At 37.5% G+C, this 23105-nt stretch overlaps 1 protein-coding gene across 34 annotated transcripts in view; it reads left to right on the plus strand.

Moving 5' to 3' along the window:
- Positions 1 to 23105, plus strand: part of LOC138735739 (disks large-associated protein 4-like) — a 482104-nt gene that overhangs the window by 450863 nt on the left and 8136 nt on the right. For 32 of the 34 annotated variants that reach the window (XM_069884077.1, XM_069884055.1, XM_069884063.1 and 29 more), the window contains 5 exons: positions 5880 to 5933; positions 10463 to 10827; positions 17320 to 17411; positions 19828 to 20243; positions 22047 to 22138. In XM_069884077.1, coding sequence (XP_069740178.1) covers positions 5880 to 5933; positions 10463 to 10827; positions 17320 to 17411; positions 19828 to 20243; positions 22047 to 22138 — 1019 coding nt within the window. The remainder of the gene's footprint in view (positions 1 to 5879; positions 5934 to 10462; positions 10828 to 17319; positions 17412 to 19827; positions 20244 to 22046; positions 22139 to 23105) is intronic. The other 2 variants (XM_069884088.1, XM_069884087.1) reach the window with 2 other exon arrangements.

A 23105-nucleotide genomic window follows, 5' to 3' on the forward strand; every position in this document is an offset into this window, starting at 1 on the left:
TTGTATGTTGCATTCTTATTTGGCTGCAAGAAGTAAGAATTATGGTGATCTGTACATTGTTCTTGTGTATTTGACAATAAAGTGATATAGCTGAAAATTATATTTACAAAGGACGACCATAGAGACTTCTTAATATGGTAATTATCCATTAACCACTATTAGGTAAGGAGAGGTATGGGTATTGATGTCCTTTTTGATTGTCATCTTTGTATACCGACCATTTCAATTTGACCATTTGTCATAAGTTAGTGACTGAACTTTAGATGGATGTAACATTAAACTTTCTGAGAATCATTCTTCTCATAAGACAATTAAAATTTCCACATATCTTACAAATGAAACATGTTTGTGTGTTTCAAACTTTCACCAATTTTAACAATTGTTGAAATTTTAACCATTTCGTTTAAAAAAAAAAATTCCCACAATAAAATATTTGGAAACTGCATCTGTGTGCTTTCACTTTGATATCTGTTTATTAACATTAACTTTATAATATCCTTATGAAGAAAATATTTTTGAATGTTCCTTCTTTAAATGATACATTAAACTTTTTTGTTGGTGTAAAACAATCCAGGAATGCTTGTTTTTTGATGGAAATATTTTCTGGTATTAAAAGCATGTATTTCAAGACCATGTGGCTACTGCAGTCTGTGAACCAGAAACTTTCTCTGCCAACCCAAACTGGCACATGAAGGTATCACAAATATTTTATCTCATTTGTCCTTCTCACAATTACAACTTGGAACTTAAAGGAAGATTGTAACTTCAGACTGAAAACTTGACAAGATTTTGCTATATAATAATTTGAAGCTGCTAAACAAGCTATGCTGATGTAATACCGAACTATTGAATATGTGGATGGAGGTCCCAAAATAGCTTTATGAAATCTGTTGGGTAATCAGCTTTTGTATCTTGAGCTTGACATGGCCCACATTAAATCTTTGGATTTTAATTAGTGATGGGATGTAAAATCGGACATTGCAACATTGAATCACTTCAGGATTTAAATTCATAATTAGGATTGTAATTCATTTCACTGCTCAAAGAGTGGCATGTTGTTGGAGCTGGTATTTTTTTTGAATGCTGCTCAGAGTGCTATGCCATTTTGGAAGTGGATATAAAAGCTTCCAGGCACTATTCATATAGTAAGAAGGTTCCTTTGGTGAACTATCCAAAATCAATCTGCTTATTTACCAGTATTTATTAGAACAATCCTGAAATCATTCTTCAAATTACAGCTAAATGTGAAATTTAATAATAGTGTCCTTTCTGGCCACGTCAAAGCATCGGTCCAGAAGTCAGTACAGAGGGTTATCAAAACAGCCACAAAGATCACTGGGATCCCCCTTTCCTCTATTTACCATATTTAGTGTGTGTTGCTTAAATAGTGATCAAAGAATTTTCATCCAATACACAGCAAGGAGGTGGTACAGGAGCATCAAAAACAGGACTGCCAGGCTGGGAAGTAGCTTCTTGCCACAGGCTGTGAGATTGGTGAACAATATTCTATAACTGACTAAATCATCCCAAATTATTTATATTTTAAATTATATCTTTATGTATATTTGTAATTATATATTTTGTGTGTGGAGAAATGCTGTTTCATTGGATTGTCTATGTACAGACAGCTAACAATAAACTTCTGCATCCCGGTTTCCTGGAGAACCATGAGCAGTCTTGACTTTTGAATGTGCCTTCTGAACTTGATAGTTCCTTGAGCTAGTTGGGTACTGACCATTCTGTATCCATCTGACATGTCCTTTAATAAGTCATCAAACCTGCTGACTCTGACCTGCATTAATGCTCATCAATTGAAGTCTAGTAGTTGTCTGTAACCATTCTAAGATTTATGTGATCAACATTTGATTTGTTCATTTGTTTTTCCATTGTTCAGCTAATCTAATATTGACATTCGTCCTTATCTGAGTTACCTTGTTGTAATTAACTTCTGTCCACATGATGCCAAGCAATTCCACATTGCAATTTTTGAAAATGGCACTCATAACAACAGTGAGTTATTTGGATGCATATTATCTTGGGGAGTCCCAAGATTGAAAATCACTCTTGTATGTTCTCATTTGTAAAGTAATTGCAATGATAACATTCATCATTGCTTCCCTAAAGATCCAAGCAAAGTGCAGCAGAATAATGTGTTATACTGTACTGACTTGAACATTAATTGTGAAAGCAATCTAATGTGATTGGAAAGCATATTTTAAAATACATTTCAAATGCTTCTGAAAAATTAGATTGATAAAAATCAATTTTTTTTGGGGGGGGGGGATTGGGATAAACAAAGAGGACTATTCACAACAATTCTTTTTATAAAGGCCTAGATTTTTTTGGTAAGTAGATGTTTCTTACCCTAATGTTTGCCTGTAGACTTTCAGTTAGCTATTTCGAGAGGCCAAAGAACTTGCAGCATCTTCTTCAGAGATTTGATATCTGAGTAAATGGGACAAATAACACAACTTCTCTGCGTCAAATTACATTGAAGATTTTTTAAGAGTACAGAATTTAACATTACTGTGGTGCAGGAACAGGCAGTTCCACTCTACCAATTTAAACTGCACATCTGTCTGAAAATGGTTAATACCTTTCTTTTCCCTGTTTATTGTCTAAGTGCTTAAACGTTGCTATGATACCTGCTGTCACCACTTCCTGGTACTGTGTTCCAGAGACCTACCAGTTTCTCTGTATGTATAATACTTTTTTTTAAATGCTTCCCTTGCTCTCTAAAACTATGCTTTCCAGTATCTCTTTATTACCACCTGTGGGGGTGGAGGGGGTGGGTGGGGGGGAGGACCGACTATCTGTCAGGTCACTCACGCTTCTGATGCTCCAGAGGAAACATTCCGAGTTTGTCCAACCTCTCCTTGTAACTAATAGTCTCTAATCCAGGCAACAGACTGATGAACTTCTTCTGTGACTCTCCAAAGGCTCCATGTCCTTCCTGTAATGCAATGACTGCAGTATTCCAGATGTGGCCCAACCAAAAATTTCTTCAGATGATACATGACATTCTGACTTTTATACTTGATATCCTTACTGGTGAAGGCAAGAATGCCCTGTGCTGTCTTTAACACCATACTTGCTTTTGTTGTCACTTTCAAGGATCTGTGGACTTGGACCTCAAAATCCCTGTACATCAATGCCCGTAAGGGTCCTTCTATTTACTGTATACTTTCCTCTTTCATCTGACACTGCAACACTGCTCACTTGTCAGGATTAAACTGCATCTTTAACTTCTCTTCCCATACTTCCACCTGATCTATATCTTGTGGAATCCTTTGACAATGTTCCTTACTGATTACCATTCCACAAATTCTTGTGTTGTCTAAAATCTTCCATTTTTCTCCAAATCACATACTCAAGCAGCAGACGACCCATTCCTGACCCTGGTGGAGCACTGGTGCTTAAGAATACAGTCAGAATGAGAAAGCCCTTCACCACTATCTTCTGTGGCCAAGCCAATTTGGAATCAATTCTACCAAATTATATGTGCTTTAATTTTTTGGCTCATCCTACTGTGAGGAGTCTTGTTGAGAACTTAGATTCATGCATAAAACACCTCACTTCTACCCTTAGCAATCAATTTCTTCACCTCCTGAAGAAACCTAATTGTTTATGAGACAATCTCCACTGCACCAAGCCATGTGACTATCCCAAATAAATGTTTTCCAGATATCAGTTGATGCTATTTCCTGAGAGTCCTCTCCAATAATTTCCTTTCCACTGATGTAAGGCGCAGTTGATTGTCATTTGCAGTTCTTAAACCTTGAAATAACATACGGTATTCTCCAGTTCGTCAGGACATCAAATGTGGCTAATGAAGAAAAAAAATTTCTTGCTTCTCTCAGTAATATCGAATTAATCCTCTCAGGTCCTGGGGATTTAGCTAGCAAAAGACCTAGCAGCACCACCTGTTGATAACAACATATGCAAGATGATCATTGTTTTACGTCCTTCTCCTTGATGACTATCGATACAAAGTTGTCTCATTTTTCTTGGCTCCAGCCATAAATTCCCTCCTTTGCCTTAGAATGGTATTACCCTCTCCCGAGTTTTAAGCAAAAAGTTGTAAGTTAGAATATTAATTTGATGCTAACTCGTACTTGGCACAAGGTGTGTTTCTTAAAAATAAATGACACTTTAATGGTGCATGCTAATTTCTAGTAGCATATTCTCTGGGTATTTCTTTGGTTAAATATTCTCTCCCTTGCAATGTAATAGCAAAGCTTTGAAAAGACCAGGGAAATTTTGATAGGAGCTTCCTTGTATTTGTTATCTATGCTTGTGTGTACTGAACTATGGTGCAGTAACTCTGGTTAGATCCTGAACTTGCTCTGACTCTATGGAGTTTGCATGTTTTCCCAATAACTTGTTTTGGCCTACGTGCTCAGATTTCCACTTATTTGACCATTTTAAGTTGTGGCTGATATAAATGGTTGGCAGGAGAATTGTGGTGGGGAGGAGGAAGTTGCAAGAAAGTAAATGGAATGAGATTGATGGGACAAAAATCCAATAGGCTATAAACTACAATAAGCAGCTATCTATTCTCGTGATGATGCAAAAGCTGGGGCAATATTTGAAGGTGATATTTTTTTAATGTCAAATTTTACTTGGACTGAATATGAGCATTTAGTATGTTTTAAATGTTAGTGCTTTCCTGTTTAGATATGTTGAATTCTCCCAACTTTTCCTCTGTAACACATGTTGATTGTTTGCTGGCAAATATTCTGAGAGTGTTTGGTGTTGTACAGAAAGTTGACTTTCTGCTGGACTGCAAAATTTCTGTTAGGGATTTAAGGAAGGAGTGACCTCAGGTGATGAGCCTTTTGGCCTCATGTGACATCTTTTCACATAAATTGCCTGGAGAAGTTGCTTGATGACAATCAGGAGAAGGAATACTTTTTTTTTATTTTTAAACCCAAGAATAACAAATCCAATTATGTTACTTGTATATTGCCTCATTTGTGATCAGCGAAAAGGCAAAATCTGGAAATGGAGGTCAATTTGCTGAACTATTAATTAATTGTGCTATCTCTCTTCACACATTTCTGAACATTTTTTAAAAGGTAAATGTCTTTGGGGAGAAGTCATCAGGAAATGTCGAGAGGCATAGATTACTGCAGAAGCTGGAAAGGCCAGGAAAATCAGGGATAGCTATGATCAATTTAGGTTTTAAAAGTCAGGACTATTAATATAAAGGCAGGGGCATTGAAGGGGGTTGTTCTGTGAACTCCCATCATTATTTGTATTTGGGTGATCCAAAAGCTCCCTTCAGCATGTATATACTTTTGAATTGAAGTGTGGAGTACTAGAGCTAGTGTGCCAAGATGCACAATGATGAACAGCATAAATATTTTGCTAGTGAAGTTTGTGCTCATTACCTGCTTGTTGTTCAACCTCGACTTTGCTCCTTGGCCTTGAAAGAATTATTTGATAGTCAAATATGTATGCCCTTATCAGAAATAAAGCATTTATCTCTTTAGTTTGATCACAGCTTGGTGTAGATTCAGTTTCAAAAGTCTTTATTTGCTCTCTTTCCCACAGTCTGTGTTGTAGAAACAAATTTAAGAGAATTGGCTTCAATGCTTCAGAGAAAGGAGAGTTGAAGTTGTGAAGAAACTGTCTTTTTATTATTCTTTTGAATTCAATTGTGACGAGCCCAGATTTAAATCATTTGAATTTTGTATTATCACAAAAACAAAGAGAACGCTGCAATTCACACTTGGGAAGGTTGACTCCATTTTTAGCTGCAGAGAATTTGAGCCAGTGGTGATTTCTTGATCCAAGCCAAGGAGTACTGGTGTGCGTTTCCAAATTATTGCCATCCCTGGAAATAGCTGCCTAAAAGATTTTCGTTTTACACACAGATAAAAACGTGGCTACAAACTTTATGCTGAAGAGGAACTATTCTGAGTCTACGGGTAAGATATATTGTGTGTCTGATGTACAGTGTAAAATTCTAGAAGAGCTTCTCAACCAGTTTATTCTTGGCTGCAGGAATGCGGCAGGTGCTTCGTCTAATAATTGGGCTTTTGAGTGTGAAGGGTCTGTTGCTTTAGGAACAAACGTTTCAAGTCCTCTTGTCCTTTATCTGCTTTTATCTTTGATTTCTTAACTTGTATGCTCTTGTTGTTGCTATTCTTCATTCTATTCTTGCTGATGTTCTATTTTCTTAAATGGTGTCCAGTTTTCACTGGAAGCTTTATTCCAGTGCAAACTGACAAAAATATTTTCAGTGTGACATGGTCAAAACATCACAGTTGTGGTCTAACAATTGGCTTTCAATTAGAATGCTGACAATGTCAATATCTTTTTATGGCACTGCTGTAGGATCCTACGCTGTAGGATTGGCCCTTGATGTCTCTTGGAAACGGATTTACATCATGATACAGGCTCATTATGCAAATTATGTTTCCTGGACTATTGTGTGCTTGTGCATGCAGTTTGTACTGTCCGTTGCGCCGCTCGACTGATGAAATGGTTCTGCTTTGTGCCTGGAGAAAATTGGTTCAATAAAATGAGTAATGGGCAGATTTTCCTGCTCTGAGTTGATCAGAAATTATTTGATAGTATTTGGAGGGGGTTTTTTTTGGACACTTTATTTGGTAACATCATTCACTGAGCACCAGTTTAATTTAAAAATAAACAAGTGAAAATTTGACTTTTTTGAGAACCAAGCAAAATCTTGAAAGCATTTTAAGCAGAAACAATAATGGTCCATATTTTAATCTTTCCCATCCAAAGTGCCCAAAATAATGGGATTTCCATTGAGAGAAATTCTGAAGTGTCTGGCTAGGAAAGACTATTTGTGGTTTGCTTCTGTGTCCAAATAGTTCAGTTCTTTGTTTTTTTTTAAAAACTGTATGTAAACATAACTTTACACACCTGTAATTTAAATCTTTTTCTAAGTGTTACACTGGCAATAAAAATGTTATTTCCTGTATCTGCTAGACTGAAATCTATGGAATGTTTTTTTTTAAACTGGTGGTTTTCACATTGGGATCATTGGTATGTTTTCAATAAAATGTAATTCTATTTTGCACAATCTCTAAACAGCTATTTTATCTGAACTGAATTTTATGCTTTATAAGCTTCATAATTTTGGGGATACTTTTGAAACATGCATCAGAACTGCTGTTCAACTTCATTCAATTGGCATGTAAAAACACTTCTTGAAATAGTTGGTTGGGAATTGTCATCTGTACTGATCTTTCTACTTTCATTCAGTAATTGCTTCTTTGCTATGCTTTTCTGAATCCATCCATCTATGAAGGCAGATGATGGTCAATTTGTGCTTTGATTTTTGGTTGTCCATCCTAGATTGATATTTATTATTTGGTTGAATTGTTGATCCGTGGTCTTAGAAATTTCACTTGACACCATATTTCATTTAATGGAAAAAATCAGTTTTCTACTTTATTTTTGTGTGAAAAATGATGCTGCTTTTAATATTGAATTGAGGTCCAGTTACTAATTTTTTTTTGCACTGAAGAAATTGACCTAAGAGAAGTTATCATTATTAATGCCTTGTGGAAAGCTGTTTTGCAAGGTCTTGATAAGAATATACAGGACGAATGAGGTGATATTTCAAGTACAGTGAAAAGTTTTAGTCCTCTTAATTAAAGATGCTTTATCTTAGACAGTTGGGAGAAGATTAATTTAAATTATCCTAACAATGGAATGGGAATTGGCTTTGGAAAGATGAATGGGATAGGACTGTACTGATTGAATTTTAGAGGAATGAGGTGATCTTGTTCAAACACAAGATTCTGAGAGAATCTGAAAGGGTAAATCCCTGGAGGATTTTTTTCCTTGAAGGAGTGACTAGAATTAAGGGGATGCTTCTCTCATGTGGAGTGTCTGCAATTCCTTGTCCCAGAAAGTTGTTCAGGCTGAATCGTTGAACATATTCAAAGCCGAAATAGATCGCTTTGTAATAAGTTGGGGAATGAAAGTTAATAGAGAAAAGGTGAATGGGATCAACCAGTGGGCTTGGATGGTGGGCCAAACTCAAAAAACCAAATGGCCTCCTATTTTTTGTCATTTTCAGAATAGACCCATGAAACGGTAATAGATTAATTTTATAATTCTAGCTTTACTTCTTTGAATCTTTTTTAACATCCAAAATAGTAAATGAAATTGAGCAGTTTTGGATTGTGAAATTTACACCAACTACCAAATGACCTAGAAAGATGGCACCTGGTTCTATATCCATTATTCACTGCATCAACACGTGGCCTTCAGCTGAATTTCTAAAGGGAGCAATCAATTGGTGAGATGTGCTGAATATGCTTGTTAGTCATAACCAGGTGCACTTGCAGTTACCGTCGGTTTTGGAAACTGTAGATTTTAGAAGTCGTTGGCACCATGATTGAACAGAGCCTTCAAAAATCACTTAAACATTATTTATAATGAAAGTGGTCTCCTGTTAAGTCTAATCAGTCCTACAGCAGATGGTTGTAGTGTTTCCACAGTATTTACCTGCTTTTGTTTTGTCAAGTATCAACCTGATGATGCATTGCATAGATCGCACACTAGGACCAATTCCTTCACTTAGATTCTTCAAATTTGGGTACACAAAGAGGTGCCATATGTCCAGCACCTTTGAATTATACCCACATAAGTAACTGATTTAGCTCTGTTTGAAAGTGTCCGGTTAGTCATCCCTCAATAGGATTATTATCACATCCTGTTGTTTTTTTTTAAAAAAAAAGGCTGATTGCATCGATCTGAATCTTTGGCCCAAAATCTTAAAGGGGGTCATTCACTCTTGAGGTTGTAAGCATTTTTTTTTTTTTACAAATTTTAATGAATTCTTTCCCCTAGTACTGATTCATTCTAAATTTTTCTTTTTTTAAAAAAATGACCTGTGTGTAAGAAATATTTCTAATGATTTAATAAAAATGAAACAGCATGGTTGGCGTAGCAGTTAGGATCAGGACCGGAGTTCGAATCCCATGCTCTCTGCAAGGAGTTTGCACGTTCTTCGTGTCTGCATGGGGTTTTCCCCAGGGATCCGGTTTCCTCCAATCGTTAGAAACACACTGGGGATGTAGGTTAATTGGGTGTAAGTTGGTCAGCGTGGACTCAAAGGGCAAAATGGTCTATTACCATGCTATATGTCTAAACTTTTTTTTAAAAAAAAGTATGATAAAACTTGTCCTAGGTATAACAACAAAGCACAGTGAATTCTATTGTAAATTTTATTCACTTGTTTATGTTCAAGGTTCAGGTAGGTAACTACCAATTACAAGCTTAATATATCTGAGGTTTGATGGTTAGAAATATTGTTTTCAATTAACACCACAACAATTTAGTTTATTCTGAAGACACAAATTTTAGTTTGCAAGTTTTAGCTTTACAATGCGGGAAACTGATGGACCCTGGAACAATTCTGTTCATTCGGATCATGTCTAATCTGTAACTGAATTCTGTTTGGACACTGTTTATCCATGATCTTAGCAAAAATACATTTTTTAAATATATTCACAGCATTGTATAAATTGACCAAACTTCCACAATTACTTGGAGGTGAGGACACCCAAGTTCTTTGCTTGCTTTGTGTGGTGGAGAAAAAGTATTGCCTGATGAGTTTAAATGGTGTTCCTCAAATTTTAGAATTGTCCTTGTTCTGCCACTAATGAAAGTAGTTCATCTGCATATGTGCTGTCAAAGTTGTTTTACTCTTTAGAGTGATTTGATTAGATCATCCATCAAATTGATAAACTCAAGGCCACAGAATTCAAGTATAAGCCACTTGTATTTGGAACTTTAAGCCCATTTGGTCCTGGTTTTATTCAGGTGAATCTATGAAATACCTTAACCTAAGTCCATTTTTCTCGGCCAAATTCTATTACTTATTTAAGTTGATTTTATACCTGTACACCAGCCATTTGTAGTTAATGTACCGGGACATTCAAATCCTTTTATTCTTGCACATCCGTTAATCTCTCCTGATTTTAACATGAGCTTTACATCTTCCAAAGAATGGATCAGTTAGCGCTTTCCCCAAAATACCTGTTTCACCCACTATGAAATCTCTCTAATATGGTCCTGATGCAGGGTCTCAACCGAACCCTTGATTGCACCTTTTGCCTCCACGGATCCTGTATCACCCACTGTTATTCTGGTTTTTTATTTCTTCCCACAATTAAATCCTTCCTATTTTTGCAAAGTTGTTCCTTCATGATTCTCCTTCCTACTTCATGTGCCTCCAAAAGAGATAACGTGTATTTATCTCGTTGAAGGGCATAGCCCTTTCTGTCTTTGACTTCTTCTCAACAAAGGACAAAACTCATTACAAGTTGCCTGCGATTTTTCTACATGTTCCAGATCAAAATAAATGAGCAAACATGGAACTTTCCAGAAGAATAATGATTTGTGTAATAACATGACATTATAAAATGCAGTTAATTTTTTTCTTTTCTTTCCACTCTTTTCCACATTCTAGTGTCATCGTGTATAACCACTTATAAGAAGACTCCTCCACCAGTTCCACCGCGAACCACATCTAAACCATTTATTTCAGTTACAGTCCAGAGCAGTACAGAATCGGCACAAGACACATACCTTGACAATCTGGATCACAAGAGTGACATCAACAGTCAGTCTGGTCTCAGCAATTCTTCGGACAGCTTGGATAGTGCCAGAGCTCTGAACAGTACTAAAACAGCAAGTGTCAGTGCTCCAGTTCGTGAAAAAGCAGAGAGCCAACATCGAAATGCCACAGTGACAACTGAGAAGGGATCACTCATCAGTGAGGATCCAAAGTTGGAAACTCCCCCAAAGAGAAAGCTTTCTTCCATAGGAATACAGGTAATTTCTGACATTTTTCAGATTTGTACAGGTATTATAGTTCTAGAAATGCAGAATGTTGTTCGCAAGCCTTTGACTGTGTAATTAAACCAAGTAAACTGGTAATTAAAAAGTTGGAAGCATTTAACAGGTCATGCAGCATCCCTTGGAGCAGAAGCATAGAAAATGTTTCAAGTCCAAGCTGTTTCAACCTAATTAAAAGGAAAGTTAGTTTGAAGTTGCAGAGAGAATCGGGGAGGGATAGCTATAGAACCAAGTGAACGTTTTGTATAGGGTGAAGTCAGGGAATTTTATCTTGTGTATCTTGTTATCTAATCTGCTAAGAAATACTAGCCATACAGGTATACTTACGACTGTAATTGGGACTGACTGCTTGATCATAACGTGGGGAGCGGGGACCTAAGACTGTTATTGGGAGTGGAAACTACTGTATGCAATACTTTTATACAAAATATGTACTCGTACAGTAGTTTTAATAAATATTTTTTTTAAATTCAGACATATATGCGGGTGGACATAACTCACATAGGTCGGAAGTTGAGGACTACCTGTGTCTCATCTATCCAATTTTCAAATAAATGATTGGTCAGTAAAATAATTTATAGTTCAAGTGATTCTTGACATTTAAAGTCTATTGGATAAATGGGTCTCCTGCATGCCTGTTCCTCTCTGCCACAAATGTTTAAGTGCAAGCATTAAAATTTCAAAAACAAAAGGAGATAACTCTTTGCATCACTGCAAATGACAACTACAAAGTATAAAATATCATTTGGTTTGTGCTGACATTTATTCATTTTTGTAATTCTTTCATTAACCGCAGTTTCTTAGGAATTTTTATTTTGTTAATATTTACCTTTACAAAGTAATGGGTGGAAAGTTTTAGGGGAGACATCAGGGATAAGGTTTTTTTTTACACTGAGTTGTCTGGAATCCAATGCTGGAGTTGGTGGTGGAGGGTGGAACATTCAAGACATTTAAGAGTGTTTTAGACAAACACATGATGAAAGAAAAATAGAGGGTTATGAGTACAGAGGGGTTTTTTTAGTAGGTCTGTTCAGTTCAGCACAACATCTTTGCCTGAATGGCCTATACTGTGCTGTAATATTCCATGTAATATTTCTATTATGTTTTTTTGTTTAGCTGGGAGAATCAACTTATTTTTGAATTATTGTGGAGAATATGGACTTTCTTGAAGTCTTTTCTTCCTGTCTCATTCCCTTTCTGTCGCAGTTATCTTTTTTTTCCCCCCCTCATGAATTTCTCATTGGTGCCAGGATTGAAGATCTAAGCCTTATTGATGTCAGTTTAAAAATTTGCAACAGTCTGAAGCATTCAGTGGATTGATTGGAAGAAACCTGTAGCACAAGTAAATTTTCGACTGTAGTTATTAATTGGTGAGAGGCAACTAATCAAGGATTTGCACTTACAGCTGTAAAACTGGGCCAGTAAAATACCACTCTTTTCTGTGGAGCAGGAACATGCATCCTTTTGGAATACTGTCAAGTTTAGATTCAATACACCAGATGCTACTTTGTTTGAAGAGTGTGAAGAGCTGTTTTTTTAATCAGTGGAAAGTATAAATTGTAATTCAACCCCAGTTAAACTCAGGTTTTATAGAATTACTTTGTTTCTCTCTTGGCTTGTCCTACAACATGCATTTTCAGCACCCATTCACTTGAAGATTGAAAATCTGAGATAGAAAGTTTTATTTAGCAGATCATTTCACACCATTTTTGTACGTTACTTTTATTAATACACATTGATTTCTCTGCAATGGCATTTTTTTTTATAACACTTTAAAATGTTGCCACAGGGGTGTTTGTTCTTGGAGATGTGTTAATTTCTGCAAGATTATAAATGAGGGGTTCCATGGCTGTTTTTTTCTTCTGGCTTACTTGGGTTTCCCATGTGGATTTGCCTTTGGTGTTAAAGATTATTTTTTGCGCTAGAGACCTCCCAATAGCCATCTGTAAATTGATTTTGGAAAGACATGAAAACAACTGGGTTGTCAAGGTGGGTGACTTTAACTTCCCCAATATTTACTGGGGCTGCCTTAGTGTATGATGCATTAAATTGGGATGACTTTGTCCTTGCGTATGAGAGGGGAGACCAAACCGGATTTGTCTCAGGAAATTAGCCTGGCCTTCCCTTTCAGGAGAACATTTTGAGAATACTGAATGCAACTCTAAATTTTACGATAGTTCTGAATAAGGATGTCGGGATCTTGCTGAAAAATACTAAATTGGGGGACAGCACATTACAATGTTATTAAACAGGATGTAGGGGGAGTTGATTGGGAATCACTGTCATTGGGCAAGTGAATGTCTCCTATTTGGACCAAACAGTATGTTCCAGTGAGAAGGAAGATGAGGATAGCAAGGTAAGGGATCCTTGAATGATGAGAGAGGCTATGAATGTAGTCCAAAGGAAAGAGGAAGCATATGTAAGATTTGGAAAGCCAAGGTTGGAGAGGACCTGTGAGTAATGTTAAGATGTGAAGCGAAACATGAAAGTCAGGAGACATTGTGGTAGAAGAGGGAATCTTTTATTGACAACATTTGTACACCATGCAAAATTTGTTGTCTGCTGTAAGTATGATTATGTTTGTAACTGTATGTACCATATATTTCGGCATATAAATCAAGTCATGAAACCCAAAAAAAAATTCAAAAAATGGGGCTCGGCGTATGTTGGATATACTTTTGATACCTTAAATTCAGCTCAAAATCCAATCTGTGCTGATCTGGCATATAAGTCAAACCTTGAAAAACAAAAAAACCCAACTGCAACAGATTTTTATTGAAAACAACACATTAGCACGCTTCAAAATTGCTATCATTGTCTGAAAACAACAACATGTTTAGAACCCTTCAAAATCACTCTTGCTCTCATCGTCTAAAGCAAAGATGGCAGCAAGTGTATCCATACTCGCACTGTTTAAACAGTCATCATACGAGTCCCAGTCTGTACCTGATGAGGCGGTTTCAGCTTCGTTGTCAGTGTCCCACAATAAATCATCTTCCATGCCATCTATTTATTGCACAAGAGATGCCACACTTTTTAAATGATTTTATCACAGCCTGCACTATAACTTGGTCCCATGCCTGGTGCGCAAGGTTACACTGCATTGGCCCCGCCTTTTGTAAACAACTTTTCTGCACTCTTCATCCATGTATTCCATTCCTCACGCACATGGTCTTTGATTGGCTTGTTCAAGCAGACATCGAGAGGTTGCAATAGACATCCAACCATCTGGGATAACTGCCATGTAAGTAGTGCTAATCTACTTTTAGTTTTCTCAGTTAGGTGGCTATGAAACATATCCCAGACCAGCAGTAAACTGCCTGGCTGCCCGTTCCACATTTTGTCTAGCCATGGTTTTACACCCTTTTCATCCATCCATCCTTTTTCATGAATTTCATTTTTGGCTAAATTTTGCATTTGAGGATTACCATAGGTCTTAACTTTGTCCCATTGGCCATGCATTATAATACCACAGTAAACCTGGAACTTACGTAGCCTGTGCTTCTAGTTGGCACAGTTTTTACACCTTTCCATTCCACTGTTCTATTGCCTATCATGTCAAAATTAATTGGGGTTTTGACCATGTTTCTGATATTTGCTAATCCAAACTGGTGTTTCTGCCGATTCTGTATAATAAACTGGTGAAAACTTGCATCTTTATGATCAAGATCTTTTGGTAGTTCCTGTGCAATTTTTGTTTTTTGGCGTAATACCAGATTTTTCCTGTTCATTAAACGGTTGGACCAGCCTACTGTAGCCTCAAACTCATCACTGAGGTCTGGGTGTGGCTTGGCCCACTGCAGTGTAAATATGCTTATTTTATTTTGAGTGACTATGTAGCAATTTTGCCTCTATTCATGTACCCATCCTGCAGTGTGATTTTCCATCTCTGGCCAACGAGTGATTCCTCTTCTCAAAGAACATTGCCTTTTTAGTATGTCTCTTTTTTTCTTCCTCCAATCTCTTACCAACTTCTCATGCACATCAAATTTTCTTGTAGCAGCACAGTTGTTGATTTTCTTGGCTATTTCTATCTCTTTTAACTTAAAGCTCGCTCCATATTTTCGTCACGTGCTGCGTTGTGTCGATGGACCCTTCTTGACAGCAATCACCTCGAGCCAACGCCCAGCAGATCAATTTGCACAATCTTTCGGGGGATGAAGTATACGCCAGTCAACAGGACACCTCAGGCAGCCAGAAAATTGGGGTTGACTTGTACACTGGATACAGCATAAAACCCTAAAAATTAAGCTGAAAAAGGGGGGTAGGCTTTTACACCAAAATATATGGTATATTATAATTATCCAAGTATATGCCTTCAATAAATGGATACTGAAATCAGATGCTGGAAACCTGAAGTCAAAAAACCTGAAATCAAAGCAGAATATGCTGGACCCACTCATCTGGTTGGGCAACATCTGGGAAAGGAAAACAAACAAGCAATTCAGGCAGGCTTTTTCACACCACAGGCGAGCGGTGAGCCAACTTGTCCTGGAAATGTTCCAAGGAATTCAAGAACTCCCCTGGGCCTTTCACACAGTGGTCCAAATTCCTGGGAATTTGCCCTCCTTGGAAATTTAGGGAGAGCCCCACCCGCAAGCGATGACGCGTTACAAACTCACAGAAGTAGGAGTAAGTTCCACCCCGTCCGTCGATTTCCCGTGCCCCCCCCCCCCCCAACCCATCTGTCGGTCACTCGCTTGCCTGCCTGCTCCCTCTCCCTCCTTCCCCCCGGTTGACCATCACTCACTCGTCTACCTGCTTCCACCCTCCCGTCAGTAGGTCAGTCGCTCGCCTGCTCCCTCCATCCTGGCTGTTGGTAGGTTGATCGCTCTTCTGCCAGCTCCCTCCCCCCAGCTGTCGGTAGATTGGTCGCTCGCCCACCTGCTCCTTGCTCCTCTTCCCACCCCCTTGCAGTCACTCGCTTGCTTGCCCACCCACCACACCTCCCCCACATTTCATGGTCGCTTTGGCACGTAATGGTGACACAATGTGAGATGAATGGCCAGCTTCGTTTCCCATAATTCCTCGTGCAACTGGAAATGCTCTGGGAAATCGAGATGGCCATTCATCCTGCGTTGTGCTGCTGTCACGACGGGCCAAAGCGGCTTGCTGTTGTCAGGAGATGTATATTTTAATTTTAATTGACTACATGACGCAGTATGCAAGCGCTGATGTCACAAAGCTTCCTTGCTTGGCTGTTTGGCTCTTCATGTCATAGGGAGAGGGATGTCCAGGAAAATTTCCCATGGCCGCAGCCCTAACTACAAAATTCCCGGGCTGACCTTTTCGCACCGCAGGTTCATGTGAGGGTTCCCAGGAAAATTCCAGGGGAGGCTTCATTTTGCACTGCAGTGTGAAAAGGCCTAGAGTCTTCAACCTGACACATAAACTCTTCCTCTTCCGATCTATTGAATATTTCCTGCATGGTTTGTTTATATTAAAGCAGATATTGCATGTTCAGTCCAATAAAGTGCTGAAGAATCTGAGCAAGTCACACAGTGTTCCTGATGGAGCAAAGATGTGTAACAAATATTTTGAGCCTGAGCCCTTCATCAAGGTGTGAGCAAAAAGCAGGCAGGCGTTTGAATAAAATGTTTGGGGGAAGGGGAACTATGACCCATTGGCAAGTGAATATGGGTGAATGGGCAAAAGAGAAAAGAGGACCCAATTGGGTGCTGTCCCTCCAATTTGCAGGTGTCTGGTTTGGCACTGCACGAGGCTATGGACAGACGTGTTGGTGTGGGAGTGGGGCATGGAATTGAAATGGTTAGCAACTTCCTTCCAGTCAATACTGCCCCCATCTTTCCTATACCTCTGTCTCCTTTCCTCCTGCTCCCAACCCCATCCCTCTGCTATCACTTCCCACCCACCCATATCCACCTATGAACTCTTGCCTGTGTTCCATCCCTGCATAATTTTATTCGGAGACTTGCTTGCTTTTTGTTCAGTTTGATGAAGGGCTCAGTCCTGAAACTTTGGTTAAATGTCTTTGCTATACAAGGAACACTGCGTGACCTACCGAGTTTCCCCACCATTTTTGTGTATTGAACTACAATTACTGTGTGCAGACTTTCTTGTTTAATTGCATGTTCAGCTTTGTTTTTTGTCATGCTGCTCTCTGCCAGCATTTTTCACAGTTAATAATTCTAATTGCACATCCTGCTATTTGAATAGTAAAAAATTACAACTTTGCTATTTATATTTAGATTGAAGAGAGATTTATCCTTGATTTACTGGTACATTAATTTGGAGAATTATTTATTGCCAGTAGTAATTATGTATTGATGCTTGCAACAGTTATGTATTACTTCTGAAGCGAATATAACATTCAGTTTATCTTGCAAAGTGTGTACATAGTTTGTTATCATCTATTTAAGTAAAAAAAGCATTGTTCTTGTATTTAGAACAGAGTTGGAAAAATTGACATTTTTCATCATTCACGGAGTATTTATTGCTTTTTTTTAGGTTGACTGTTCCCCAAACTCAATTAAGGAACAAGATTCTCAACTGATCAACAAGTTTCAGTCCATTGGAATACAAGTGGAAGACGAGTGGCAGTGAGTGAAATTGGTTCAGCTAAATGAATCAGTTTAATATCTTTTTAATCAAAAATCTCCAGTTTCAGCACTTAACCACATCTCCACTTGATTGAGTGACTATCCTTCAACCACTGCTTGCACTGTGGTAGTTTGGAAATTATGTTGACTTTTTTGAGAATGCATTTTTCCCTTTTTATTTCTGGTATTAATTTGATTTGTCGGTATATCTATTCTAAGATCATTGTTTTACGACTGAAAGTTAAAGGTCATAGTTAAAAAATATTAATTACCCTATTGCATAGCAATAAATTTACAAAGATAACATTTTCAGAAATGTTTACATTTGTAGAATTCTGACAACGTTACTTGCCTTCTTAGAGAGAAGATTTTTTTGTGAAAACTGCAATACGTTTAACTTGGCCTCTTCGGGTAGCTTTACTTATCCCCTCCCTCCCACAACAGATTAGGAGATCATTCAGTCCATGTCAGAGGGTTCCCATCAAGTCCCTGCCCCCCACTTGCACTTACCACATCTCCACTTGATTGAGTGACTATCCTTCAACCACTGCTTGCACTGTGGTAGTTTGGAAATTATGTTGACTTTTTTGAGAATGCATTTTTCCCTTTTTATTTCTGGTATTAATTTGATTTGTCGGTATATCTATTCTAAGATCATTGTTTTACGACTGAAAGTTAAAGGTCATAGTTAAAAAATATTAATTACCCTATTGCATAGCAATAAATTTACAAAGATAACATTTTCAGAAATGTTTACATTTGTAGAATTCTGACAACGTTACTTGCCTTCTTAGAGAGAAGATTTTTTTGTGAAAACTGCAATACGTTTAACTTGGCCTCTTCGGGTAGCTTTACTTATCCCCTCCCTCCCACAACAGATTAGGAGATCATTCAGTCCATGTCAGAGGGTTCCCATCAAGTCCCTGCCCCCCACTTGCACTTACCACATCTCCACTTGATTGAGTGACTATCCTTCAACCACTGCTTGCACTGTGGTAGTTTGGAAATTATGTTGACTTTTTTGAGAATGCATTTTTCCCTTTTTATTTCTGGTATTAATTTGATTTGTCGGTATATCTATTCTAAGATCATTGTTTTACGACTGAAAGTTAAAGGTCATAGTTAAAAAATATTAATTACCCTATTGCATAGCAATAAATTTACAAAGATAACATTTTCAGAAATGTTTACATTTGTAGAATTCTGACAACGTTACTTGCCTTCTTAGAGAGAAGATTTTTTTGTGAAAACTGCAATACGTTTAACTTGGCCTCTTCGGGTAGCTTTACTTATCCCCTCCCTCCCACAACAGATTAGGAGATCATTCAGTCCATGTCAGAGGGTTCCCATCAAGTCCCTGCCCCCCACTTATTTCCTTGTAACCCATTCTCTTTCTTCACTTTCTGATTCTTCTGCCACCCTCATAGAAGTGAGGTTGTTTAAAGTAGCTATTTATCGTACCAACCAACACCTCTTAAATGTGGGTGAAAACCTGAGCATCTGGGGGAAACTCGGGGAGAATGTGCAAACTCGACAAGGTCAGGATCAAACCTAGTCCTCTGGAGATGTGCAGGATATTAACTGCTGTTCTACAATGCTGCTTTGCAAGTGTTGATCACAAGTAATTTGGTTGTGAAGCCTGAAGAAATTATTTTGTTTGTTAGATTTTGTGTCAATGATGCTCTCATTTTCATTCAAACAATCGAATTGATCTTATTGTTCTATAAGAATCCTGTGTACAGTTGCTTCTTTGTGATAAAATGTTACATTTACAATTTTTAGACAGCGGTATCGGGGAAAATAGTGGAAAAAAATTAACATAATTATTGCCTGGACGCTTCTTTAGACTGCAAGTACCTGAGTGCAACAGTCCTGGTAGTTGGACGTGCAGTAAAGTGGATGATTGTCAATAAATTTTTCTGGTACGATTTATACTGCAGGCTTCCTCTAAAAAGTTGTAGTAGTCCTGCAGTACAAATCGTACCGGATAAATTCGTTGCCTCAAAATTCCTGCACATTCCTTTTTAGATTGCCCTTGTAATGGCAAAATTTCTTAATTGTGCTGTTACATGCCTGCAGTCCAAAAACCATAAAAGTTAAAAGTAGTTGGGTGTGTACTTGAAGGAAAGTGGGATTGGGGTTGGTACCTTTTGTTCCAATAGACCAGTTAATTCCCTTTTGTGCAGTAAGTTTTGGGGTACTTTGAGGGTTAAAAAAAAATGCTCACACAGACTTCATATTGTGCCATTTGTTCATTTCTGTTTTTATGATGAGCAGCTACATCTTTTTGGGTTGTATTTCATATTGTAATACTGTACAAATTATTTTCCTGTACTATCAGCTTGCATTCCATCTTGTAATTTGCTCACTGAAAGGAATTGTTATGTCATTCTGAACTTTTGTCTCCATAAAACAGTTTAAGCCGCTCCAGCAGCATGACGTCAAAACAAGAAACTGACTCTGATGCACAGGAATGTTGTAATTTTACTGCTGGATCCAAGGACAAAGGCAATCAATTTACTGATTCAACCCAGCACCATAACATCTCAAACTCTGAACCTCCTGCAAGGCAGCATGCAAAGGGATCCCAGACAAAAAACAAAGCTTTTGCTTACGATAACTTAGACCCAGCCCTAGATCCATCCTCTTTACCACCACCAGAACCATGGTTAGAATCTGCTAACAATCTTCCTGTCGAACCAGTGCACGCTGCTTCGTGTCGTCGGGATGGCTACTGGTTCTTGAAACTATTGCAAGCCGAGAAAGAAAGAATGGAGGGATGGTGTCATCAAATGGAGAAAGAAACCAAAGAAAATAATCTCTCTGAAGAAGGTACACTAACAAGACAATTATATTTTACCTCCATTATTAGAATTCACTTCAACTCTGGTTTGTTTTAAGGTTAAATAAAAATGCAATGTCGACTTGATCTCAAACTCCATTCTATATATTTTAAGCCATCTCATTGATTCCCTTCAGTTTTGTTTAAAACAAAGTGTAATATTGTGGGAGAATATGAAGCCTGACTGAGGAAAAGTTTTCCCCTCTCCCAAAGTATGTAAATCAAGGAGCACATAAAATCATCAATAATTTATCATGTTAACCATCTTTTTCAGTTAGATTAATCAAAGTCCAATTTGAGGTTTTTTTTTTAACTCTCTCTGGCTGGCCAGGATAATTCGACTGCAAATTCTTAAACATTCTTGATAACTGTGGTTCTGGGATTTAGAGAAATGATCCGACTAGAGCTATCTAAAATTGACAGATGGTTTGCCGCACAAACTATTTGTTCCCTGGTGAGGTACCATGCCTCGTTGTACTTTACGGCAAGTGACTAAGTGTTGTTCCAGTGCTTAGCCAGTCTTTTCAAAATGATATCTGCATGTTACTAATAAGCAGCTAATAATTGTTGATTTCCCTGCATGGGAAGTGGGCAGACCTGCCCTCATTAATTTGAAAGACCCTCCTCAACTCCAAAAAGTTTAGAATGAAGAACTGACTTAATTGATACAGAGTATCACTGTGAAAAGTGAATGTGTGTGCAATTTATTGAATGGTGCCCAATGTTTATAGAACTGTAAAATAGAAGAGTTTGTACTTTAGAAGAGACATGGTCTAAACCATGACTTTTGGGCTTGAATTTACCTTTATTTCAATGAAAAACAAAGTTGGTCTTTTTATCAAATTGTCTTTAACTCAAAGCACAAATGACCACCTAAAATAATCTTCATAAAGGTTGTTTTGTTTTTCTGAAGATGTATGATTTCTAATTTGTTTCTTTTTCTCCATATAAAATCAATCTTCTTGAAGTAAATATTACATTGGTATGGTAATAACAGTTGGGAATTTAGGCCCTTAAAATCGGTCTTTTGTCCATTTAATTTTCGCACTACAAAAATAGATATTTCTTCTATGTTCATGTACTATTTGTCAGTTTAAAAAGTTCAACAGTTTCAAAAAATAAACTAATGTTTATTAGATTTTATCCCCACTTCAAATTCAGCATTCTTCAGAGTAAAATTAGATATTGATACAAAAGAATGTAAGAATAGTTCATCCAAATTACACACTTGTTAAGTTAATTTCCTGATGTTGATAATAATACTGGCACTGTTATTTCAGTGCTGATGTATTGTGTGCTTACATTTATGCTTCACCATTAAATATAGTTTGGTTCAGATTGACTTTGTCTAGAAGCAAGCTGGATCAGTATCACCTCTACCTTTGAAGTAGGTGATTCCATCAGAATCTCACAGGGTAGGGACCAGAACTTTTAACTGGAGGCATGAAGAGTTTTTCTGGAGCTACTCCAGCTATTTACATCCTCTTAATGCAGTGCAGAAAGTGACAGGAAGATATTTAGTATTTTAATGTACATTTGAAAAGAACGTAACAGGAGCTATGTAGGATAGAAGGTAGGCGAGAACAACAGCCAGGTGTTGAAGGGGAACAAGTAAGTGGCTTCAAATCAGAGTGTTAAATTGGTTTTTATTCTTTGATTATGTTTGCTGAGTTTTCTGCAGATTTTTTCCCTTTTATTTTGTGTTTATTGTCCGGTACAAAAAGTATTTTGAAATTATTCTGATTATAGTTTCCTCTGCATATGGAAAATCCTTTCTCTTTTTTTTTTATCAGTTCTAGGAAAGATCCGAAGCGCGGTGGGAAGTGCACAGCTTTTGATGTCTCAGAAATTGAAGCAGTTCCACGGTCTCTGCGAACAGAATCTGGTATTTAAATCTGGCTTATCTGACTAATAAATTAATAGTTATAATTAGCGTGATTTCTAATTTTCAAGAATAGGATACTCTACAAAATGGTATGACGTTTCAAAGAAAATGTTGTCGGCAATGGCATGAGCCAAACCTGTGTATTCATAGCAGATGTTCCTGTTGTTAAATTCCACTCCTGATATTCCACTCCCAAGCAGGGGAATTTGTGTTCTTTATTAAATTAACTCATCTTATTTGAAAGTTGAGGGAATTTCTCCTTAACTATCCGCAAGAGAGAAATGAATGAAAATGACTGGTTTTTACATGTTGATTTGATTGTTCAGGATTTTTTTTCCCCCATTGAAAAGTAGTCCATTGACAATTCCTATCTAGCCACTTGTCAGAGAGCAAACAAGAAGACCTGTGCAAGGGTATGCAGAAATAGGTATGGCATTTCCTTTCCATCTCAACAATTCATTAGCTTCTACTAGTTTCCACAGAATTTCACAGGGCTGTTGTTTCGGTTAATGGATCACTTAACAGCAAATGGACTCCGTATTTAATGCTACCCCAAAGAGTTCATCTTGTTTATCACACTTAAAATCAAGTTGGAGAGATTTAATTTTGGGAGAGATGCTTTTGATAATGCAACAAAGAACCTAGAGGAGAAGTCAGTACAGACAGTGGTTGTTTTCTTTTTGATGAGGAATTATAAAATAGAACAGCAAGTTCCTGAATAGTGGGAACCATTTAAAGCATGGGCTTTGCAAGGAAATTTTATGGTCTTTCATCCAGGGAGAGTGAGCTCAAGGGAGTGAAATTTAGTTTCATGGATGAACTTGGAGAGGGAAAGCATGGTAAGAAAAGTATTTTTCTGGTTACATCTGAATAGATAAGAAGGGAACAGGCAAGTGTATCACTCAGCTGAATAAGTGGTGTTCAAGGGCAATGGTGCTGTAAACTGTGAAGGTGACCAATAAATTGT

The sequence above is a fragment of the Narcine bancroftii genome, chromosome 6, assembly GCF_036971445.1.
Source record: "Narcine bancroftii isolate sNarBan1 chromosome 6, sNarBan1.hap1, whole genome shotgun sequence".
NCBI lineage: Eukaryota > Metazoa > Chordata > Chondrichthyes > Torpediniformes > Narcinidae > Narcine > Narcine bancroftii.